This window comes from Pleurodeles waltl, chromosome 10 (assembly GCF_031143425.1).
Source record: "Pleurodeles waltl isolate 20211129_DDA chromosome 10, aPleWal1.hap1.20221129, whole genome shotgun sequence".
NCBI lineage: Eukaryota > Metazoa > Chordata > Amphibia > Caudata > Salamandridae > Pleurodeles > Pleurodeles waltl.
Window position 1 is genome coordinate 66663380 of NC_090449.1, and position 24038 is coordinate 66687417.

The following is a 24038-nucleotide window of genomic DNA, read 5'->3' on the forward strand; positions in this document are numbered from 1 at the left end:
TCACCTTGCAGCAATATCTGCATACCTGCAGACTACCTATTCAACTTCCCTATATAAAATACCAGTCATTAAAGCATTCATGGAGGGCCTTAGGAGAATTATACCACCAAGAACACTACCTGTTCCTTCATGGAACCTAAATGTTGTCCTAACTAGACTTATGGGTCCACCTTTTGAACCCATGCACTCCTGCGACATACAGTTCCTAACCTGGAAGGTGGCATTTCTCATCGCCATTACTTCCCTGAGAAGAGTAAGCGAGATTCAGGCGTTTACTATACAGGAACCTTTTATACAACTACACAAAAATAAAGTCGTCCTAAGGACCAATCCTAAATTTTTGCCAAAGGTTATTTCACCGTTCCATCTAAATCAAACAGTGGAACTTCCGGTGTTCTTTCCACAGCCAGATACCGTAGCTGAAAGGGCACTACATACATTAGATGTCAAAAGAGCATTAATGTATTACATTGACAGAACAAAGAACATCAGAAAGACTAAACAACTCTTTATTGCATTTCAAAAACCTCATGCAGGAAACCCAATTTCAAAACAAGGTATAGCCAGATGGATAGTTAAATGCATCCAAATCTGCTACCTTAAAGCTAAACGACAGCTGCCCATTACACCAAGGGCACACTCAACCAGAAAGAAAGGTGCTACCATGGCCTTTCTAGGAAACATCCCAATGCAAGAAATATGTAAGGCAGCCACATGGTCTACGCCTCACACATTCACCAAGCACTACTGTGTAGACGTGTTATCCGCACAACAAGCCACAGTAGGTCAAGCTGTATTAAGGACATTATTTCAGACTACTTCCACTCCTACAGGCTGATCCACCGCTTTTGGGGAAATAACTGCTTACTAGTCTATTGCAGAACATGCGTATCTACAGCGACAGATGCCATCGAACTGAAAATGTCACTTACCCAGTGTACATCTGTTCGTGGCATCAGTCGCAGTAGATTCGCATGTGCCCACCCGCCTCCCCGGGAGCCTGTAGCAGTTTGGAAGTTACCTTCAATTATTTATATATGTATCATCTCAACCTTAAATAAGTGCATACTTAGTCACTCCATTGCATGGGCACTATTACTACAATTCAACTCCTACCTCACCCTCTGCGGGGAAAAACAATCGAGGATGGAGTCGACGCCCATGCGCAATGGAGACAAAAGGAGGAGTCACTCGGTCCCGTGACTCGAAAGACTTCTTCGAAGAAAAACAACTTGTAACACTCCGGCCCAACACCAGATGGCGAGCTATTGCAGAACATGCGAATCTACTGCGACTGATGCCACGAACAGATGTACACTGGGTAAGTGACATTTTCAATATCTTTGGTTGTCACTGACATTGAATGATGGAAGGAATAATACTTTAACTCAGCCTTTTATGACTGGAAAGTCTGGTATAAGCATGTTTCAGGTTTTTTATTGTTAACAAGCTTTTTGTTAAATTTATTTAAAAAAACATTTTAATTAAAAAAAAATTAGCAGTTCTTGTAGTAAGTAAAACTTGAGCAAAGTATAAGTAAAACATTAGTGAGCGCCCTGCAGATTTTCAATTTGTTCTTAAAGTAAGATGCTCAGATCAGTTTTGTCACCTGGTATAACACGCAAAGTGGATTTTGAGGAAAACCCTAGTTTTTCCTCTTACCTCCTAATTCATGCAGAATTTCTAAAGTAGGGTGGTGTGGCATTGACCTCATTAATAGGGAAATGTAGGAAATCTAGAGATCGTCTTTCATATATTCCCTGCCTATCAACTTAATAAAAAATAAAACAATCCAATCCTTAACAATGTAATGAGGACAGTATACCCACCCATGGTTTAATTATTACACTTTAACAAAAGGATGTTTTCTAGGCTTTGGCTAGTACCCGGGGAAAACAAGAGTGCCAAACTATAAAATATTAAAAGAACTCCAAACTTAAATTGAAGATGTCATATTTGTATTCATATTAATCACTGTTTTTAAATAACAATTAAATTAAAAGGGCACATTTTATACTGAAGTTAAGTATTGTGTTTGTAATAAACTGTTTAAATCTGTCAAGAATTGTTTGACAATTGTTTGACACATGAAACAATGTTTTCTTCAGTGTACGGGGACCAGTACTATATATTATTTTGTGCTTAAATGTGGTGCAGCAAATTATAGCAGGTGTGTTCTGACCAAACCATACAGATTTTATTATTATAAACAAACAAGACCGTACACACTCCTGACGTCTCAGCATTCTAACCATCAGAATATGGACCTAGTCTTTGGTACAGGACCTGTCGCTGTATGTAATCCACTTAGCAGGGTCTTTCAATACCTGTAGATAAATGCTTGCCCCTCAAGAGTTGGAGCTCAGCGGTTCTAGAATATGCAGATCTTTCATAGCAAAGGGCTTCTAAAAAGTATCTCTTTATGCCTTTAAAGAACTACAAATACAATGTGTTAGCATTCTGGATGCACTTTGATCACCTGTCTGTACCAGATGAGTTTTCATTGGAGTTGACAAGTTTTCTCGTTTTAAATTTTTCCCTGGCCCTCAGTCACTTCACAACTGAAACTATATTAATCGAGGGCCATGGACTTATGTGATGCACGGTCATAGAATCAGTTGAATGCCCTGGGTCTGATTCAGCTGGCTCCCCCTCCACAGAGAACAGATCTGCTGTTGCAGCAAGTGGCATCTTTGCATGAGTGTATCCTTGCCCTCTGTCGCTTGGTCAAGTCTTCAGTCAATTTGCCCTGTCAGATGGATGTTCTGTGCAGGTAGCAAGGAGTAGTTCTGTGGGGTCACACTTCAGAGGAGAGTCAAAAAGACTTTTTCCCCAGCATCTAACAATTTTTTCTTTGCAGTCCTGGTGAAGTTGTTTCTTGGGTCACATCCTGATGAGGATAGCAACTTAAGTACAGTTCTTCGTCCCCGGTGTTATTTTTGCTCTGTTTCACTTTGAATTTACCTCAAGTGAATTTCCTTTTTTATGTAATAATTCTCTTTTTATTTTGCTTGGAACATAGTTACACAGCGACAACCCTTTGAGCCGGCCGCAGAATAGCAATCAATTGATACCTAACATATACAGTCATAGCAGAGGCCCCAGGGCCAAAGAGTCCAAATATCCTTATAGGAGGCAGCATAACAAAGAGAAAGAAACATATAAGAGCAAAAGAAACACTTAAGACACACAAACACCCTTACACCCACCCTCAAACCCTGATGCCTGAGCACCAACATAAGCCTACATTGCAAAGCTGAAGTGGAGAAAACAAGTCTAAAGGAGAGGGCGGACATCTGTGCCATAGGGTCAGTAAAGGGGGTACTGTCGTACGGGGCGTAATCGGGAATCATCAGCAAAAGTTTCAAGTAGTTAGGGCATTTTAGCTCGCTGAATTCAGAGGAGAGGAGGTTTACGGAGGGGGCCCATAATTCAGCGTATGTAACAGAGTTTGATTCAGAAGACATAGCTAACTTCTTCTTCCCCAAGATAAACCAGAGGTTATGTAGCCAGGCAGAGTGTGTTGGTATCCTATCGGTATCCCAAAGATATAGCGGATGTCCTGTTGAGCGGCCGCCATAGCCATTTCTTGCCATCGCACAGAGCATAGTGGGTATGTCAAAGGGTTGGGAAGACCCAGGAGTATGTATGCAGGTAACCGAGGAATGGAGGTACTTGAATGCCTTATCAACATCGTCCAGGACCTGCTCCCACTACTGTGTCAAATTCAGACAGTGCCATAGGAGAATGTACTAGGGTGATGGCGCCACAACCCCGCCAACAATCCTGCGATCGGGATGTGTTCCACTTGCGTATTTGAGGCGGGTCATGTTCCAGTAAGTTGCGATTTTGTATGCATAGTCTGTACCTGCAGTGTTGTATGTTGTGTGGTGGACCCCATAGTAGATGTCCACCCATTTGCGGGGTGTCCGAGTCCTATCTAATTCAGCCTCCCAGCGAAACTGTCCCTTAATCTTGGGCAAATTGTTCCCTTGTGTTAGAAATGCATAGAGTTCAGAGATTAAACGCTTACCTTGTTTTAAACAGGAGACATTTCTTGAATGGAGTCAGCGGCCTGCTAGCTCATGAGCGGTCCATAGAGATGTCACCCAGTGACATATTTGGAGGTATGATACATAGTCAGCCTCAACAAGGGCATTATCAGTCTTCAACTGAGCGAAGGGGATTGGGTGTCGAAGAGACTACCTATCTGCTTACAGCCACCTTCTCGCTAGCGAGTGAATCATTCAGGCTGCATCCCGGGGACAAAGTCAGGATTGGCCAAAATGTGAGTCATGCGGGAGGGGTGGGTGGTAAAGCCCACCTTAATAGCGACGAGTCGCATACTGCGAGCGTTGTCCGTGTTACAGGGGAGGAATATAGACTCACGCTCTGCTTACGGGGAAGCCATATTTATTTCCAGATACGCGAGCCTGCAGCAGCTTGATCCATAAAGGTCCAATGTTTCTCTGTCAGGTGACGGTTACGCTCTACGATATATCGTAACTGGGCTGCCTGCAAATAACGGAGCAGCTGCGGGGACACAAGTCCACCTCCCGTATTTGGGTGCGCTAACTGTAACCTATGCAAGTGGTTTTTTTTTACCGTCTCAGATGAACCAGTCGATGCCCAATTGGAGGGACTGAATAACTCCCAGTGGAGGGGCAAGCAGGAGGGTCTGGAAGCGATAGAGAACGCGAGGGATGATAGTCATCTTGACCGTCGCAGTCCTTCCCATCCAGGATAGGCCAAGTCGAGACCACGACGACAGGTCCTTCCGGAGCTGCGTGCGTAAGCTAGAGTAATTGCCTGTCACTGTATGTGGGATGGAGCGAGCTAAGGAGATGCCAAGATACGGTATGGTATCTTTTGCCAACTAAAGGAGTATGTTCATAGTCCAGTACCACTGATAGGTTCAGGCTCTGGGTCTTCTGGAGATTAACTTTAAAGTCTGAAACCCAGCCGAAGAGCTGGAGCTCGCCGGTTAGAGCGGGGATGGAGGACATGGTATTTACAATAGCAAGTATAAAATCATCTGCATAGAGGCTGATAAGATGTTGAGGTCCTCCAAAAGAGATCTCTGATATCTCTGTGTTATGTCTCGGTCTCTGAGCAAAGGCATTCGTATGCATGGTGAACAGTAAGGGGGACAGGAGGCAGCCCCGCCGCGTTCCCCAATGGATAGGGAAGGAAGGGGAGAAAACCCTGTTGACTTGGACTGAGGCTTTGGAAGTGCATACATGCTTTGGATCCATTTGCAGAAACAATCCTTGAACCCAAAGCTATGCAATGTTGCACATGATTGAACGCCTTTGCTGCATCAATGAACAGTAGGAGTGCTACCCTGTGTGAGCGGTGAGTCTTGTCAATTAAGTGCAGTAGGCGCTTAGTGTTGTCACTACATTGCCAGGTAGGGACAAATCTTGCATGATCCGGGTCGATTAATCCCACCTTCAGAGGATTAGGGCGGTGTGGAAGTACGCCCATAAAGAGCTTCGCATCGATGTTAAGGAGGGAGATGGGACTGTACGAGATGCAAAGGGTCGGGTCCTTTCCAGGTTTGGGGATCTCCGAGTTGGTTGCTTCTGGGATGGTGTTAGTAAGGATACCTGTCTCCGTGAAGGAAAACACTGATAAGCTGGTAAACAATGGGGCGAAAACCGGGCAGAATGTTTTGTAAAATAACACAGTAAATCCATCCAGACCAGGCAATTCCAGTGGCTTAAGGTGAGCCATGGCTGCAATTACCTCTTCTATCTGAGTAGGTTGTTCTAGTGCATCTGCCTCCGGGAGTATGGTGAGGGAGGCAGGTAGAATGTAATTTAGGGGGTCTGTAAGTAGGGTATGATCCACAGAATAGAGTGCGGTATAGTAAGATTGGAAAGTCATGGCTATCTCCTCCGTGGATTTAGTCTCTCCTGATGACACTGTGTGGATCACGTTAATAGAGCCCGTAAGGATTTTGTGAATGAGCATCTGGCTGCAGCGGCTGCTCCCAAGATAGAATTTATGTTGAAGACAGAGTATTGTATATTCGCCCCTATCTAGATCTAATCTCTAGCCTTCTCTAGTTCCGTCCAAGTTCTGTGTGCACCCGTGCATTTATGTATGGTTTCCAGCTCGAAGACGGTCCTCTCAAGGCTGTGCCTCTTATCCCGCCTTCTTCTATTTTCAGCAGCTGATTTGGCTATCAGCTCTCTGCCAATGACTGATTTAAGGGCCTCCCAAACCAAAGCTAGGGGTGTCTCTCCGGTATTGTTGGTCTGTATGTAGGAATGATGATTTGGCAGAGAGAGAGAGAGAGAGACAACCATTGCCGGGGAGCAGAGCATCTTGCATGCACCAGGAGTTGCAGGCAGATGAAGTGTGAATATTAGTTGGGCATGGTGGGAAAGGGATTGCAGGGTGATAGTGATATCTGTGACAAGTGAATACAGGGTTGGTGTAGCGAGGAAATAATCAATGCGTGCATGGGTCTTTTGGGCTGCTGAGTAATATGTGTAATCCCTTTAGGCAGCATGAAAGGGCCGCCTTCCCAGAGCCACTGTCTGCCCACTTCTGAGAAGGCTCCTGTTTGTTCTGATCTCTGTCCAGCTCTGTCTATATTAGAGTCCATTACCAAGTTCAGGTCACTCCTCCTCCCCTCCCCCCACCACCACCAGACAGCAGCATCCGATGTTTGAAGCACTGGGGCCAGTGAGTCTAGGATGAAGGCATCCTGATGTGTGTTTGGAGTGTAGATGTTCGCTAGTGTAAAGTGGAAGGGGCTTATTGTGAGTGCCAGCAGCTGCCCCTTCACTTCTGTTATTGTTACTGTGGAAAGAACCTCACCCTGGAATCTGCGCGAAAAGAGAAAGGCCACCCCACCCTATTGGAGGAACCAGAGGACTAGTATTGGCAGGGGAACCAGCAGGAGTGCATCCTGTGAACGTCTTAATGGAGCAGATGCATTTCCTGTAGTAGACAGATACTGCTTTCCGATTGCTCCAGAAGGGAAAGAACAGCTAACCTCTTTGAGGGATTATTAAGGACTGGAATATTAAGGCTTAGGATTTTAAGTTCCATCCCCCCTCAAAAAGTAGGCAAGGTGGCGTAGGAGGACCCCATCAGCTCCTATCAGTCCATGCCAGAGAGGCATCAGATGTCCGCCCCACATATTGTCAGAGCAAAGAAGGTGGGTGAGTAAACCATTACAGCTGGAGGCACCAGAGTAACCAAATAACCCTTAACAAACAACAAAACAGAAAATTTAGTGTTGAACACATAACAGTGCAGTGACCTTGGAGGAATTACCATAGTACGTGGGCCCAACGGGGGCTGTAAAAGAGGAGTATCCCCCCTAATTGTACCACGCTTCGGTGGTGCCAGTGTGTGTCAGGATCAGAGGTTAGATTCCACTAATCCCCACCAACTCCCTACCACAGTGTAAGAATATGAGTGGAGGACCCATCCCAAGAAAGGTCCGCTCCAGCAGGATCCCCCATACAGAGAGTTCAGAACCGCTTGTCTTTCTAGCGCTATCGTTGCAGGATCTGGGCGACCCATGTTAGTGGTGCAAGTTGCACGGCTCCAGCAACTCTGGTTCTGTCATGTCTCGATTCCGGGGCTATCTGGGCAGGCATCAGATGAAGCCTTCTCAATGCCCAGTAAGCGACAGCAAGATCTCTTCTTTCTGGTGGCAGTCATATAGGCACACCAGGATGTCTGCTTGGTGGGGGGAGGGAGCCATTCGCCGGTCGCGGGAAACCCCCTCTGAATATGATCCAATTTTATGTCCGCAGCATGAGTGTCTCCCAGTATGTGCTGGAAGAAAGCAGTAATGTATTTGTGGAGGTCAGATCCTGCAGCGCCAATTTGGGACACCTCTAATAAGAATATTATTTTATCTAGAGTCCTCCGTATCCGCCTGAAGTTCCAATTGCTGGTCCTGGAGGTGAAGGATTTCTTACGGGAGCATGTCTATTTCCTCACTACAGGTGTCCTCCTTATCTTCTAGTGCGAAGACCCTCTCGCCCATGTCGTCCAAATCGTGGAGTATTACCGTAGGTCGGCTGAGAGTCTTGCTTAACTGCTTGCAGATCGTCCCGGAGGAAAGAGGACAGGGACTCTAAGAAGGTCCATGTCACTGGGGTGTCCTCCTTGTGTCCGTGGTCAGGACTGCCGGTAGAGGCACCCTGGTGGGTTTCGTTAACACGTCTCGAAGTAATCTTTCGTTTTTTGTTCCAGGCTGTGGACATGTCATCAGCTTTATTGTGCAGCTTACAGTGCCTCAAACTTGAAGTGAGGTCCACCGTGTCTCCTGTGGCCAGAAGAAGAACCAGGTGGGGGAGGAGTGGTCTAACAAAGAGCGCCCCCCGCGCATATTGGCTGGCCGGCAGGGCTCACCACCACCAGAGGGCGTCTTGCGTCTGTTCTGATGGTGGGGGGTAAGTGTGACAAAGCGTTAGGCGAATAACGCCGACGGGCGAAGAAGCCGGAGCAGCACCACACAGGTGAATGGTCTAGTCCAACAATGTGAGGGTATCCCTGTGGTGACGGACCTCTGGTTTATATGGCGTGAGGCCCAGGGCCAAGAGATCCACCAATGACCAGCCCCCTCCCGGTAGGTGACCGAGGGGGCCCGGGAAGAGACTACGGCCCCTCTCTCGGGTGCAGGCCACCGTACTGGTCAGGCAGGCCCAGCCAGATGCAATCCCACATCAATGTGCGTGCTGATCTGGGAAAGTCCTGTTGAGCCACATCAGTGCTATACGCAGGTCATCTCCTGAATTGAGCTCTGGGGCCCCCCAGGAATTGCCCGCGTGCATCCGAGCGCCGGCACACCATTATAGGAGTCCCTGGATCCAGCGGCTTTGATTGGGGGCAGCTCTCACCACACACCCAGGCGCCGCACCAGAGGCCGCCACGCCGCACCATCCGCTCCCGGCAGAGGTGGGTGATTGCTGAAGGGAGGGAGGTCGACACCGCAATCAAGGAGACCTCCCCGGTCTCACATCTCCCGCCGCGCCACCTTGATTTGGGGGGCGGCTCCGTGCTGACCACCCATCAGCCGTGGCGTCAGGATCCCCGGGGAGAGGCTTCAGGGGGCACTCACGGCGTCGGCAGCTCTGGGGTAGCAGATGGGTGAGGGGGTCACACTGGGTTCAGTAGCTGCAGGTAGAAGGGTGCCGTTAGCTGCTTTGCATGGCAGGTGGTGGAGGGACAGGGAAGCACGCCGTAGCCGCCTGCCACATTGGCCACACCCCCTGAATTTCCTTTTTATATACTGATTTCTCTCTCCTTCTGTTTTTACACTTCTATTCCTTATTGAAGCTGAAAAGGTTCCCTGCATGGCTCGGAGCTTTCACCGCTGCCCCAAACTCCTCATAGTCGACTCGCGTTTAAAAAAATGTTTTTAGGCCTCAACATACACAAGTATCACAGAGATACGCTGCAGGCCTCTGTAAATCAGATTGTAACCCAGAGCTGGACCCATGAGCGATCTTCCTTTGAGTGTGACTATCATCAGCTCACAGGGGTGTGGAGGAATGACCGCGGTGGCAACAGAAAGGTTATAATGGCCAGACGGCCTTTTAACCTGACTGTGGAGGAAGAGTTGGCTTCTGGACTCTGCTTTGAAGAGGCCTGTTACTGACTCTTTTGCTTCATCCATGAATGACATGGATGTCACGTGTGCTCACAGGATACATGTGTGGTAGGATGAGTGTGAAGCATGTGTGTGGTTTTACTGTTAGCAAACTGGAATCCATGTTTGTTTTCCGTGTGCAAGTGGTACATAAAATGGGAGACTGGAGGAAGCCTGGCTGACAGCAGAAGTAGAGTGCAAGGCTCTCTAAATGTATTGCTAGTGCCTTTTGGTAGTGTGCACTAGCTGCTAGGGTTGGTCCTCTGAAATTGAAATGTAGGGAATGCCCTGTCCTTTGCTGCTATATTGTACCAAATATGTGCATGGAACAATGCCCACCCCTCTCTCCACCCTAGATAAGCAGGAAGCTAAGTTTGGAAGCCTTTCTATCCCATATGCTGCTGTTTTGGAGATCTACTGATTTCCAATGCTATGTAAATTTGTTTGTTTGAAGAGAAGACTCTCCGTCGCTAGAACTGTGACTTCCAAAGCCTAAGTTCTCCAATACGAGCTGTTATTTATCATAGTAGATTACAGAGTTGCTGGTCTGTCTCACATGTAGGGGTTCCTTGCTGTTGTGAGGACAAAGACAGTTTCTGCCGCTTCCCAATGCCCTGCTCCTCTGGATGTCATTTTCAAGGCAGCTGAGTAATGCCCCATTACTTTTCTATTCTCTTCAATGAATACTAATTTCTTCACACCCGATGAAGGATTATTTCATTTCTCTGTTGAGACCTACTTCGTTCAAAAATGTAATTTTACTTTTTCATTATTCATTTTATCTAAAATGTGTTCACCTTGTGCTTCTCAAATACTGATGCGTTTTAGGCTATAAACTAAGCTGTTTGTAAAAGCATTATATTTTGTTCGGGTAAATGCTGCAAAGGATCTCACTCCGCTGATCCTTCTCTTCTATCCCACTTAGCATTTACCTTCTTACACAGGTTATTTGAAGGTAAAGGCTACACGGAGCAACAGCAGTAAATTCAACCTGATGAATATCTTTAATTGCAAGAATTCATCCCTGTGTTTTTTCACATGTCCTTTTTTTATTTCTTTTTGGGGTAGAAGGTACCTTTTGGACACTTCTTTTCTGCTCAGACCAACTACGTCATATTACAAATCCCTACTCAGAGTATAAACCTCCAGCTGCTTTCTGTTGTATTCCCAGGATACACCTTTGTACCTGCCTATTTTCTTGACATCTTCATTCTTCCCTCCACTTTTACCACATGGTTCAGCCTGCTTATTTGTTTTACGCCCTACTCCTCATCCCTCTACCCTTCCCTTTTCTTCTCCCCTTTTTTTCCCTAAATCCTCCTTACTGCTTTTTTCACATCTTCTCTGTCCGTCCGGAGTTCATCATCCTACTTTGTTCTTTGTTGCTTTTTTGGCATGGTATAGAAATAGAAAACAGACTGTCAAGTCACTCATGTTTACTTCTATATATTCCCTTGTTTGAAAAATGCACACACTTGCAGTTCCTTCGTTCAAAACAATGAGAAGTTTGTGCAGTTTTATTTAACATTTTAAAATCTGAATACTGTATCTTTCATTTTTAGGGCTTTTGTACAGGTTTGGATAAAGTCCAATTTTATTTTCACTCAGGGCTGTATTTTTGTCTATTTGACCATTAATGTTGAGTTTCATCACTTTTGTCTAATGAAGAAGCCATAGGTGACCGGCATTCTGTGCATGTTAACTTCATGTGGGTCGAAGTTCATTGGGTTTGTGGCTGGCACATTTGTGATGGACATTCCAAGGCATAGTGTTTGCAAGTTCTCTACATAAAGCACTTGTGTGCTGGGTTTTAACCAAAGATCGTGTCCATGTAACACATAATGTAACATGTTCCAACAATGCAGACATCTGTTTTTTAGGGTCTTGTTCTGTTCCTCTGATGTCTCTGATGTGTCAGCATTGATGGTGAAGAGTGGACCTATTTTAACAGTTCGTGGCCTGTCCAGACGAAGAGTGGTCAGCAGCAGTGGGACACACCCTGATCAATTTGTGGAAGTCATATCTCTTTCTGAGATGGGAAGGTGAGAAAATAAGCCTTTGGTTGGGCAATAGTTTTGGCTACATATTACGTACACAGTTGTGTTAGTTGGATGTAGGTAAAAGTTCCTGCTAGACGAAGTACAAAATATATTTAACTCTTCCTTTTTTCAGTGAATAAAGTGACATTGTAGTTAGGTGCAGAAAAAAGAGCTAATGTTTAAAGTTCGGGAAAAAAAACACTGAAATCCACCAGATATAGTTTATTGAACTAACCAGTAAATTCAGCCCCCATCATGCACTGCTTACGATATCTCATATTACATCAATCGTTGCATCTTAAATTACACTTATTACATCACTGCTGCCATCACAAATGATATAATTAATTATACTACTATTCACATCACTCCATAAACCCTGACATAATCCTAAACAAAATAAAGTTGTTACTAAAGGGCCTATAGTGATATACCACATAGAATTACTGTGTGAACACTTGTGGTTTCATAGAATTACTGTGTGTACACATGTGGGTGCATGGAATGGGAATATTGTAAACCCTGGAAGCAAGTGTGATTGTGGATGTTTAAAGTTATATGGTGCACATTTACAAACCCATACCATTTGAGGTCCAAGTAGTACTCCATTTTAAACAAGGTAAAGGCTGATCACCCTGTATGTGGGTTGCAGAAGCATATTTCAAAGTAAGTTCGGACTTTGAGCCAAAGCCCGTTGCAAATTATATCTGAATAAAATAAAAGCGTTTATTGGCAATACATTATCCAATAATAGAATTCTGGATATGTGCGCGTGTTAAACAGTTTGTGCACAGTGCTGTAGAAAAAATCTATGTAACAAAGACGTTTATAAAGTGTTGTTGTTTACTTCAGAAGCTTTGCTGAAGATTTTGAGGCATTGCAAATCGTTGAGTAGTGTAGAGTTTGAGTGACTCCCTTAGAGGAGGTTTTACTCACATTGGGTTTCTTATCAAGGCTGTACGGTTCTGCACCATTGCGCTCAATTCCAGGAATGTTTGTGGTGTATTTTACCAAACTATTGAGGGTTGTCTATAGAGCCAGTAGCAGGTGTTTTATCAGTGGCAAATGCAAACTTATCTTCTTGAATTAAAATCGTGGGTCATGTGATTTAACGGGGTGATCCTGGCAGAAAGTTGATCTTTAACCTGAAAGCATGCTTTTTGTGATTTGTTGTTAATCTATTGACTAGTTTTTTTTTAATTAATGTTTAAAATGTATGTATATCTGAATGTTTGGGTTCACTGGACTCTTGGGCGAGTCCCACTGGCATTCACCTTAAAGTAATAGAGACATCTGATTGGTCACAGGGCTTTTTTTTCCATCTGCCATCTCGCACCTGAGAGACATGTATGGCGGGAGTGGCTGCCTCCGGGGAGGCGGCTGCCTGTGGGTGGGAATGGAAGGGGTGGGAGGGTTGACTACGTTTGCTAGTAAAATATTACTTTACTTTGGGTGTGTCTGCTTTGACCTGGTTTAAAATGGAGTACCATTTGAACCTCAAATTTTATGGGTTTGTGATGTCATTATAAATGGTTTCTGCATTTTAGAAATATCTGTGGAGATCTTTTACATAAAAGAGGGTTTTTTATAGGGCTTAGTTGTGCATGTCTTATCATTGGCTAATTTATAGATGTGAAGCAGTTAACTTAAAATTCTAAGTCAGATGAGGTATTTAAGAGACACATCTCATTCTGGGAACAACTAAACACTTTTATTGATTGTAGGAAGTTGGCTCTGTATGCACTATTTCAAAGTAAGGAATAGTATGCACAGAGTCCAAGGGTTCCCCTTAGAGGTAAGATAGTGGCAAAAAGAGATAATACTAATGCTCTATTTTGTGGTAGTGTGGTCGAGCAGTAGGCTTATCAAAGGAGTAGTGTTAAGCATTTGTTGTACATACACACAGGCAATAAATGAGGAACACACACTCAGAGACAAATCCAGCCAATAGGTTTTGTTATAGAAAAATATCTTTTCTTAGTTTATTTTAAGAACCACAGGTTCAAATTCTACATGTAATATCTCATTTGAAAGGTATTGCAGGTAAGTACTTTAGGAACCTTGAATCACTACATTAGCATGTATACTTTTTACATAAAACACAATAAGCTGTTTTAAAAGTGGACACAGTGCAATTTTCACAGTTCCTGGGGGAGGTAAGTTTTTGTTAGTTTTGTCAGGTAAGTAAATCACTTACAAGTCTCAGGTTTGGGTTCAAGGTAGCCCACCGTTGGGGGTTCAGAGCAACCCCAAAGTTACCACACCAGCAGCTCAGGGCCGGTCAGGTGCAGAGGTCAAAGAGGTGCCCAAAACACATAGGCTTCAATGGAGAGAAGGGGGTGCCCCGGTTCCGGTCTGCCAGCAGGTAAGTACCCACGTCTTCGGAGGGCAGACCAGGGGGGTTTTGTAGGGCACAGGGGGGGACACAAGTCAGCACAAAAAGTACACCCTCAGCAGCGCGGGGGCGGGCGGGTGCAGTGTGCAAACACGCGTCGGGTTTTCAATGATGTTTAATGAGAGACCAAGGGATCTCTTCAGCGGTGCAGGCAGGCAAGGGGGGGGGCTCCTCGGGGTAGCCACCACCGGGACAAGGGAGAGGGCCTCCTGGGGGTCACTCCTGCACAGGAGTTCTGTTCCTTTAGGTGCTGGGGGCTGCGGGTGCAGGGTCTTTTCCAGCCGTCGGGAAATGGAGTTCAGGCAGTCGCGGTCAGGGGGGAGCCTCGGGATTCCCTCTGCAGGCGTCGCTGTGGGGGCTCAGGGGGGACAACTTTGGTTACTCACGGTCTCGGGGTCGCCGGAGGGTCCTCTCTGAGGTGTTGGTTCTCCACCAGTCGAGTCGGGGTCGCCGGGTGCAGTGTTGCAAGTCTCACGCTTCTTGCGGGGAGTTGCAGGGGTCTTTAAATCTGCTCCTTGAAACAAAGTTGCAGTTCTTTTGGAGCAGTGCCGCTGTCCTCTGGAGTTTCTTGTCTTTCTTGAAGCAGGGCAGTCCTCAGAGGATTCAGAGGTCGCTGGTCCCTTGGAAAGCGTCGCTGGAGCAGGTTTCTTTGGAAGGCAGGAGACAGGCCGGTAAGTCTGGGGCCAAGGCAGTTGGTGTCTTCTGTTCTTCCTCTGCAGGGGTTTTTCAGCTCAGCAGTCTTCTTCTTCTTGTAGTTTCAGGAATCTAAATTCTTAGGTTCAGGGAAGCCCTTAAATACTAAATTTAAGGGCGTGTTTAGGTCTGGGGGGTTAGTAGCCAATGGCTACTAGCCCTGAGGGTGGGTACACCCTCTTTGTGCCTCCTCCCAAGGGGAGGGGGTCACATCCCTAATCCTATTGGGGAATCCTCCATCTGCAAGATGGAGGATTTCTAAAAGTTAGTCACTTCAGCTCAGGACACCTTAGGGGCTGTCCTGACTGGCCAGTGACTCCTCCTTGTTATTCTCATTATTTCCTCCGGCCTTGCCGCCAAAAGTGGGGGCCGTGGCCGGAGGGGGCGGGCAACTCCACTAGCTGGAGTGTCCTGCGGTGCTGGCACAAAGGGGTGAGCCTTTGAGGCTCACCGCCAGGTGTGACAGCTCCTGCCTGGGGGAGGTGTTAGCATCTCCACCCAGTGCAGGCTTTGTTACTGGCCTCAGAGTGACAAAGGCACTCTCCCCATGGGGCCAGCAACATGTCTCGGTTGTGGCAGGCTGCTGGAACCAGTCAGCCTACACAGATAGTCGGTTAAGGTTTCAGGGGGCACCTCTAAGGTGCCCTCTGGGGTGTATTTGACAATAAAATGTACACTGGCATCAGTGTGCATTTATTGTGCTGAGAAGTTTGATACCAAACTTCCCAGTTTTCAGTGTAGCCATTATGGTGCTGTGGAGTCCGTGTTTGACAGACTCCCCGACCATATACTCTTATGGCTACCCTGCACTTACAATGTCTAAGGTTTGGCTTAGACACTGTAGGGGCACAGTACTCATGTACTGGTGCCCTCACCTATGGTATAGTGCACCCTGCCTTAGGGCTGTAAGGCCTACTAGAGGGGTGACTTACCTATACTGCATAGGCAGTGTGAGGTTGGCATGGCACCCTGAGGGGAGTGCCATGTCGACTTACTCGTTTTTGTTCTCACCAGCACACACAAGCTGACAAGCAGTGTGTCTGTGCTGAGTGAGGGGTCCCCAGGGTGACATAAGATATGCTGCAGCCCTTAGAGACCTTCCCTGGCATCAGGGCCCTTGGTACCAGGGGTACCAGTTACAAGGGACTTAACTGGATGCCAGGGTGTGCCAATTGTGGAATCAAAAGTACAGGTTAGGGAAAGAACACTGGTGCTGGGGCCTGGTTAGCAGGCCTCAGCACACTTTCAATTCAAAACATAGCATCAGCAAAGGCAAAAAGTCAGGGGGTAACCATGCCAAGGAGGCATTTCCTTACATTGATCAGTTGTAATATTTCAATAAGTTGCTGATCTCATTACCATTTACAGAGACATTGTGTTTCTTGTGCACCTCAGTACCAGTAAAAAAAAAAAAGAGCATAATATATATTTAATGTCGTTGATTTTACAGATATGCTTCATATTCTGCCTTTTCTGTTTGTTGTGAAAAGTTATACCCATTAGTACCACAAAAGCTATTGAAAATATGGTATATGTGTACTTACTGAATACCTTCCAGTATGAAAAGTGCATAGCAAGCTGTCCTATTCAAAGTTAGAACTACACTCAAAAAGTGTGTTATTTGGTGTTAATCTGTTTAGCCATTTTTGAGAAATTTTAAATTAATAATGTGTCCAGGGTGGGCATTAATGGGTATCGCTGGTAGAATAGAGATATTTAGACTGTTGGTTTTGAGATATGCTGTGATTAGTCCATTCAAATAGGATGGGTAGATCCTAAGTGGCTGGCAACAACATGGAAAATATCTTGTGTCAGCCGTTATAGGACTCCTGAACAAAAATAAAATGAAAGGACACTTCCAGCAGAGTAGGGTGGGCACATCCTAACCAACAAGGGCTTTGTGTGGCGCCAGGAGACCTGAAGGAGTTGCCTCTGGGTAGCTAGAGTGGTCCACCAGCAATAAAAGCATACTAAAAACGTTCAAAATGCCCGATCCGGGGCTGAGAAAAGGAAGCCAGGTCTCCTTCAGAACGGGAACGAGAGCACTGTGCTTGCGAAGGTTCCTGAACCCCAGGGAGATCCCTGTTTCACATAAGGGAGGTGATTCACAGGGCCACGTCCGCTATGAGCAGTAGCTTGAAGAGACACACAAAAAGAAAAAAAGTTTGCTTGCAGTAAAACTAACTGGCAAAAGTGCAATTAGCCATGTAACAGGGCCGATGGCCAAGGCAGTGACAAAACCTCCCCAAGGCGGGACAAAGGTAAACCATTTACCAATGTCATCAAAGGATTTTTTGAAGGGCAAGCCCACGAACGAGTGGTAGCGATGGGCGTGAGGTAGGCGTTGTTAAAAGCCCAGATACACACCAACACGTCGGAAAAGCAGCGCTTGTGCGCTGCAATGCTCGACCTAAAAAGGAAAACAAATGAGCATCGCCCACTCCTGTAAAGCCTCCGAGGTTCCCAGTGCCTTTGGGCCAAAGGTTTGAGCGCCTCGGTGAGCAGTGAGCAAATGTGGTGTGCTCCCTGTGCCAGGAGGCCAGGGAGCACAGCGTTATCTCCGCTCACGCACATGAATACGTTGAAGAAGCATAATGCTTCTAGTTCCCAAGCTGGCAAACAGAGAGCTACGTCTGCTGAGCATGGAGCCTGCGTCTGAGCGGCATTGCACTTACTGCACAGTTTCAGATATACGCGTGTGCCAGGTTGAGATACAGTGGTCCCTTGCCTCAACAAAGGTTGCGGCAAGATGCCACTTATTTGGAAAGTACTCTCGAGCACTTACGGATGTAGAGATTGTTTTCCTGTGGTACCTAGGAAGGGCACGGGCCCTATCAACGCTAAGTAGGATATTAGTTGGGCTGCCAGGCAGTGACGGTCCCCACTCAAGCCCCCTTCCAAGATTTTTTATTTATTTTTTAATTATTTTATTATACTCGCCTTGAGTCTCCTAGAGGAGTTATATCAGTGACCTCCCTCCCCCCCTCCACCCCACCTAGAGAATTCATGTTGTTTTCATCATTACTAGAGCTTGTGCTTTTGCTCAGAGGAATTGAAGTGCTGGGAATCCTTGTTAGTGGGTTCAGAGTTTGTGATTGCAGCAAGTTGAAAGTAGAAGAAAGATTCCTGCTCATGTGGTTTTGAAATTGTATATCTTTATTGACAATCCCAAGATTGTCAATGGTAACTTATACATCGTAATGAAGATTATAGGAATGTTTTTTATTGATCATCACTAGATTAAATGTTCTAAAGAATGTCATTGTAAGGTTGTACCAGCCCTAGATGTTTTACTTGTGTTGTATTAGTGTTGCTATGGTCTGTTAAAGTACATTTCTGCTTTTATGAATGTGGTGACACACTGACAAAGTGAGTAGGACAGTCTTTTGATAACTGCACACCTTTATATTGTGTCTAGTATATGTGTTAGTTCATGGTCTTGTGGTTCAAACTTGCTACGGATTAGACTGTTAGTAGGCTATCACCATAGGTATTTCGACGTGCTTACTTGGACATACTTGTTAATGTGTAGTATAGTGTGTATATACTAAAGTATATGTCCTTTTTATCAGTAAAAACACTTTCTGGTCAATGATTTATTGGGTGTTGTTTGCTACTTACCTGTTGATTGAAGTACTAGCCCACATCACCGCCCTGAGTATGCCTTGGACTGCTCGGCGTTGCTGAGAGAGTAAAGTGCTACAACAGGATTCTTGGTTTCCAGTAGACCGAAGATTGCAGACTTATTACTTGTGAAGAATCCACATCCTTCACAACTAACAACCAACTTTACTAAAATGGGGGAAGCTGGGTTCAGGACCTGCCAGGAGGCCAAGTCCTGCAGCCAACAATCCAGCTGCAGATGGCCAAAGCCCATCAGATGACGACATCGTTGAGACTGCTCTTCAAATTATACCATTACCTCTTACATAATAAAAAAAAAATTGTTACTTAAGTGCCTATAGTTGTGTACTAGATAGAGTTACTGTGGGTGCAAGTGTGGTCGCATAGAAATGATGAAATCCCTGGATGCAAGTGTGGTTGTGCATGGTGAAAGTTTTATGTGGTGCCTTGTTTGTGGTGCACATAGTACTCCGTATAAAAAAATTAAAGGCTGAGATCATTTAATGTGTGTTGCACCACCATGTGTAAAAGTAGGCTGTGATGTAAAGCAAAAGCCTTTTACAAAACATCTGGGAGAAAAGCCAAAGCTACTTTTGGCAATAGGTTATCCTCAAGTAGATGTCTGGCATGTACTTGTGTTAAATAGTTGTAATACAGTGCTATAGGCAAATTCTATGTAACTAGGAAGGACGTTTATAAGGTGTGGATGTTTATTCCCAGAACTTTGTTGAAGTTTTGAATCATTGCAGATTGTTGAATAATGTAGAGGTAACTCATTTAGAGGTGGTTTAACTCAAGACTGGGGTTGTAAGCAAGGCTCATGTCAGGAATGTGTTTAGTGTATTTTACCAACTACCAAGAGTTGCCCATTGACCTGGCTAGAAGGCAAATGCTTATCTGTCAAACTCTTGACTTAGAATTGTAGGTCATGTGAAGTGTTTGAGGGTGATCCTGTTAAGGTGAATACACACTCCGTTTTGGAGGGTGTTCATGGTTTAACAAGGGTGAGACTCCATTAAAGTTTATGGAGGCATTTTTTGTTAGAAGGTTGAATACCAATCAAAAGTGGGTAACATCTACCAAATGTGGGTGACGTGACCTGCATGCTGTGTGTCTCACCTGTGGTCAAAGGTTATGTCCATTATCGCTTGATTGGTGATAGTCTATTGGGCACAGGTGCCCCTTGCTTAATAACTTCAAGTTTACAGCCCTGATTGGAGCCTGTCATAATAACTGGATGATTTCATCAGTGATGCCATCATTGATGTCATTTGAATTGCCATCAGTCATGTCAGTAAATTATGTCATTTAACATGTCATGTGGAAATAGTATTTTGATGTCATAAGCAGAGCATGACTGGTGTGCAAGTTATAGTTAGTTCACTAAAAGTTAGATAGCGAATTTCAGTTTTTTCGGTTTTTAAATGTTCTTATCTCATGTCAACACCTAACAATGTCACTTTAACCCTTTGATTTCTCAGTTAAAATATTACACATAGGTGGTCGCTAATATGTAGTTATAGTTAAGACAGTGTTTCATTTGAAAAGGCATTTCTTGATTTGCTAGAACTTTTGACCCCATGGATGGGTTTGCAGGAAACGTTGCAGTCTATGTTCTCACTCGGCTAAGTTTCGGCATGCAATGTAAATAATTTGGTCTTCACTTTGTATGTTTGTAAAACGTTAGTGCCTGAACCCATGTGCTGGAGAACAAGCTTTAGCCTATATGCTTGTTTTCTTGCAGCATTCTATCCATATTGTGTGGTACTTCATGGGAATCTTTAAACAATGAAGAGTGTGTGGAGGGAAAGGTATGGATTAGTGAAGAAAATTACTTACCATGGTAAAGTTGTTCAAATGGATACTGTGCTGCTTTTGTAAGTTCATAATGTGCCATTAAAACGTATACATTTGTACAGACCTTTAAGTAAGGTTCAGTGGTGCTGAAGGGGATCGTTGTAAGCAGATGCACGCTATGGCTTGTCTAATAGTTCAGGTCTGATTGGCGAAAGATGGTGGTGACTTTGCAAGTGTGACTAACTTGGGAAATGTTGTTGGGGTTTCATCTCTGTGTTGTGGTAATCCAAGGTTACAGGGGAATTATTGCTTTAGTGGTTCATAAAGTGAAAGCTCACTATTTCTTTTTGAGGAGAGTGTTTTGTAGTGTGTAGTGGTATATGCCCTGAGGATTTTCTCCAGGTTCAATAAACTATTTGGTGTTATAGCTTTGGTAACGTGGAGTAGTTGAACAGCTAAGTTTTCGAAGATTCTGAGTGCTTTGTAGAGAGGAATCCATGTCCACAGTTTCCAAGCTGGTGCTATTTAGACATTCCAGCAGTTCATCCGCGATGGTTTAGTGAAAAATATAATTCAGTTTTAGCTGGGACAACTGAGAATAATGTGAAGTGTTGGTTTCTTTTCTAATGTGGTTCATTCTGTTGTATGGTTATTTTGGGTGCAGACCTATGGTGTCTCATCAGTTATATTCTGTGTTATATTACAAGGCTGATTCCAGTGGTGAAGGCATATACTAGTGGCACAGAGCGTCCCAAAAAGACCTTTCCAGGCCCATAATGATGCTAGCTCAAACGCAGAAGAAGCTTTCAGGTTTCTGTAATTAATTAACTAATACTCTCATATGCCCCACTCTCGCTTCCTTCCACCAACTTCATTTTCAGAATGTATGTTACAGGCTTACATTCACTCAGCTCTCTACAATGGTTGATGATATTAATTTATTTTGGTTAAAACAACTATTAAAAAACTAGCATTGTCAAAACCTATAGGTCTTGCCTGTACAAAAGCCATTGTCTTAGCCATTGTGTTTTAGCCATGTTGTACACCAGGGTGGTTGCTGTTCCGCATCGCTAAAAGCTAGTGGCATGTATGATTCACTTTGAGTGTGGTAGAGTGGATTGGCAAAGAATGGAGTATAGTGTTGTAGAGTCGAGTAGCAGAGAGTGTTGTGTATTGGCATGAGTAAGTGTGGAGTCACGTAGAGTGGCACAAACTAGAGTAGCATAGAGCAGAATGCGGTGGCAATAAATTCAGAGGCATACAATGCAGAATCGGAGAATGCAGTGGCATAGATTAGAGTAGCGCATAGTAGAGTGGAGTGGTGCAGAGTGGAAAGGCGTAGAGTGGAGTGGCGCAGTGACACGTAGTGGAGTTGCGCAGAGTAGAGTGATGTTGAGTTAAGTAATGCAGTGGTGCTGAGTTAGTAGAGTCGAGTGGTATAGAGTGAAGTAGCATAGAGTGGAGTAATGCAGAGGGCAGTATTGCCGAGGAGAGTCTAGTGGCATAGAGTGCAGAGTAGAGACGAGTGCAGAGTAGAATATAGTGTTGTAGAGTGCTGTAACGTTGAGCGCATTGTTGCAGAGTAGAGGTTCAGAGTAGAGAGCAGTGGGGTGTAGAGTACAGTGATGCAGATTAGAATGCAGTGGCATAGACTGCAGAGTGCTTTGGCATAGTGTGCAGTTGTATAGAGTGCATTGATGTATAGTGCAGTGGTTACAAATACAGTGGCGCAGATTGGAGTAAAGTGCAGTGGCATAGAGGAGATTTTTCAGAGTGGAGTAAAGTGCAGTGATGCAGAGTAGATCAGAGTGGAGTACAGTGGATTGACGTAGAGTGCAGGGCCAAAGAGTTGAGTGTTATAAAGTGCAGTGGTGTAGAGCGGTGTAATGTGAAGTGGTGTAGAGTATGCAAGGTTTGGTAGCGCACTGCCATTGCAGAAAACATATTTTCAATTGGAATGGCTATTATATTTTTTACTATTAAAACTATACAGTGCACAAACACAAATGTGTGGAAATTGCATCACCTAGCGTAATGATTTGTTTTAATCATCACAGTTAATTTAAATGTTGTCATGTGCTATAAAAACACTTCTTTCCTACCCCCAGTATCCAGCAAGATTGTCACATAAACCCTCTATCATTGAAGTCCGAGAAAGAAAAGTAAACAAGTGCTCTTAGAAGACAGCACCTGACATTTGACTTCAGTCTTTGAATGCACAGCAAATGTGACAAGATAATAATGTTTTAAAGGCCTGTTACCAGAGAGGGACTTTGTGAAAGAATATAGTGAAAGCGGTTTAGGCAACGGGAGGGACAAACTGAATCTAGAGACTCTAAAGCTTATAAAGCCAGCAAGTAGAATGCCTGAAAATGTAAGTTACAAAGCAAATGGTAATCAAAGGTTGGAATGCATTCCTAGGTCAACTTTCTGAAAGTCGCTCTCAGCCCCACACTACACGTAGTCCCCCATTAACTGTTGCCTTATATCCATTACACTTTACCCATGGTTGCTTCCCACACCACATCTCTCTCTCTCACCCTATGAGATCGTTCTCCGGTTTTGGCTGTCTTTAGTGTACCTTTTGGAGCCAATCGGGAGAGACAATGACACTTCCCCACCTTGGCACTGCGAGACAAACTGTTTCATTCAAAACTACGTACTGTGTTTTTTTTTTATATTTCAGGATTAATGAGGGCACAGTAGCCTCCCAGGTAACCATTTGGGAGGCTTTGGAAACCTATATTGGCTGCATTTGCATCTCTAAACACTCTGGGGTGCTCAGGGACATAAGTGGGGGCTCAAACTTCTCAAGGATGAACTGACTGATTTGGATCTTCAGACTACACTTAAAGTAGACGCACCTTGCCCTAGCATCAGAGCCTCCCTGCTGACTGAGTACTTGGATTTATCTGAGAACGAGAGATAATTTAGCTGGGTAAACGTGCTTGTGCACGCAAGTATGGCTAGGGCGACTCACCCAAGATACACTCTAGCCCATCTTCTTTGCCCCCAGAGGGGTAATTCCTACATCACTGAGCTGAAAGTGGCTGGGGGCACACATTACCTCTAATGAGAATGTCCTAGATTAATTGCCCCAATACTACATCTGTATGTATACTACCATCCTTTCCGTGATTCCAAGGCCCAAGTGGATCACTTTGATGAGGTGGCTATAGTCTGGCTCTCTACTTCCCAGCGTAAATTTTTAAGTGGACCTTAATCCTGTGAGGAAATCATACAAGCCATAGATTCGCTTGACGGCTCCAAGACCCCTGGCATTGATGGCTACTAAGGGCAATTTAAAAAACATTTTAAACATATACTGAGCCGCGCTTACTCGCAGAATGCAAAAGGATATCTCCAAGTAGGCGCTCTACCACCACCACTGATGCGTGAGGCTGTAATTACCCTCCTTCCCCTGCCCAGTGAAGATCCCTCAAATTGTGGCTCTTACAGACCATTATTACTCCCCAATCTAGATAATAAAATTGTGGTATAAACGGACCATCCAAGGTAGAGATTCAAGTTGACACAGCAGGATTGATTTGATGCTGGTTTATTTCCAGTTTAATCCATAAAAGAAACGTCATCCACCACCAAGGTAAAGAGCATCCACTCCAACTCCCAGTGCTTCCCAGACTCTCACATTCTACATTCCGGAGAGTCTAAGAACATAAGGGAAAGCAGGGGAAGCAGTGGCAGAAACCAACTAAGAGAAAGATATAACTAAAAGAAACACAATACAGATAAAGAGGAACAATCCTGTGATAAACCCAATAAAGAAATAGTGTAACACACCACAAAAATATTGGTAGAAGTTCTCTCCAACCGTTTCTTTTTCTTGCTGATGGAACAAATCATC

The 24038-nt window shown here is 44.7% G+C and overlaps 1 protein-coding gene across 1 annotated transcript in view; it reads left to right on the plus strand.

The window, feature by feature from the left end:
- The window catches only part of PALB2 (partner and localizer of BRCA2), a 152461-nt gene that overhangs the window by 92433 nt on the left and 35990 nt on the right, over nt 1–24038 (plus strand). Inside the window, exon 10 of the mRNA XM_069209683.1 lies at nt 11506–11667. Within this exon, the coding sequence (XP_069065784.1) occupies nt 11506–11667 (162 nt within the window). The remainder of the gene's footprint in view (nt 1–11505; nt 11668–24038) is intronic.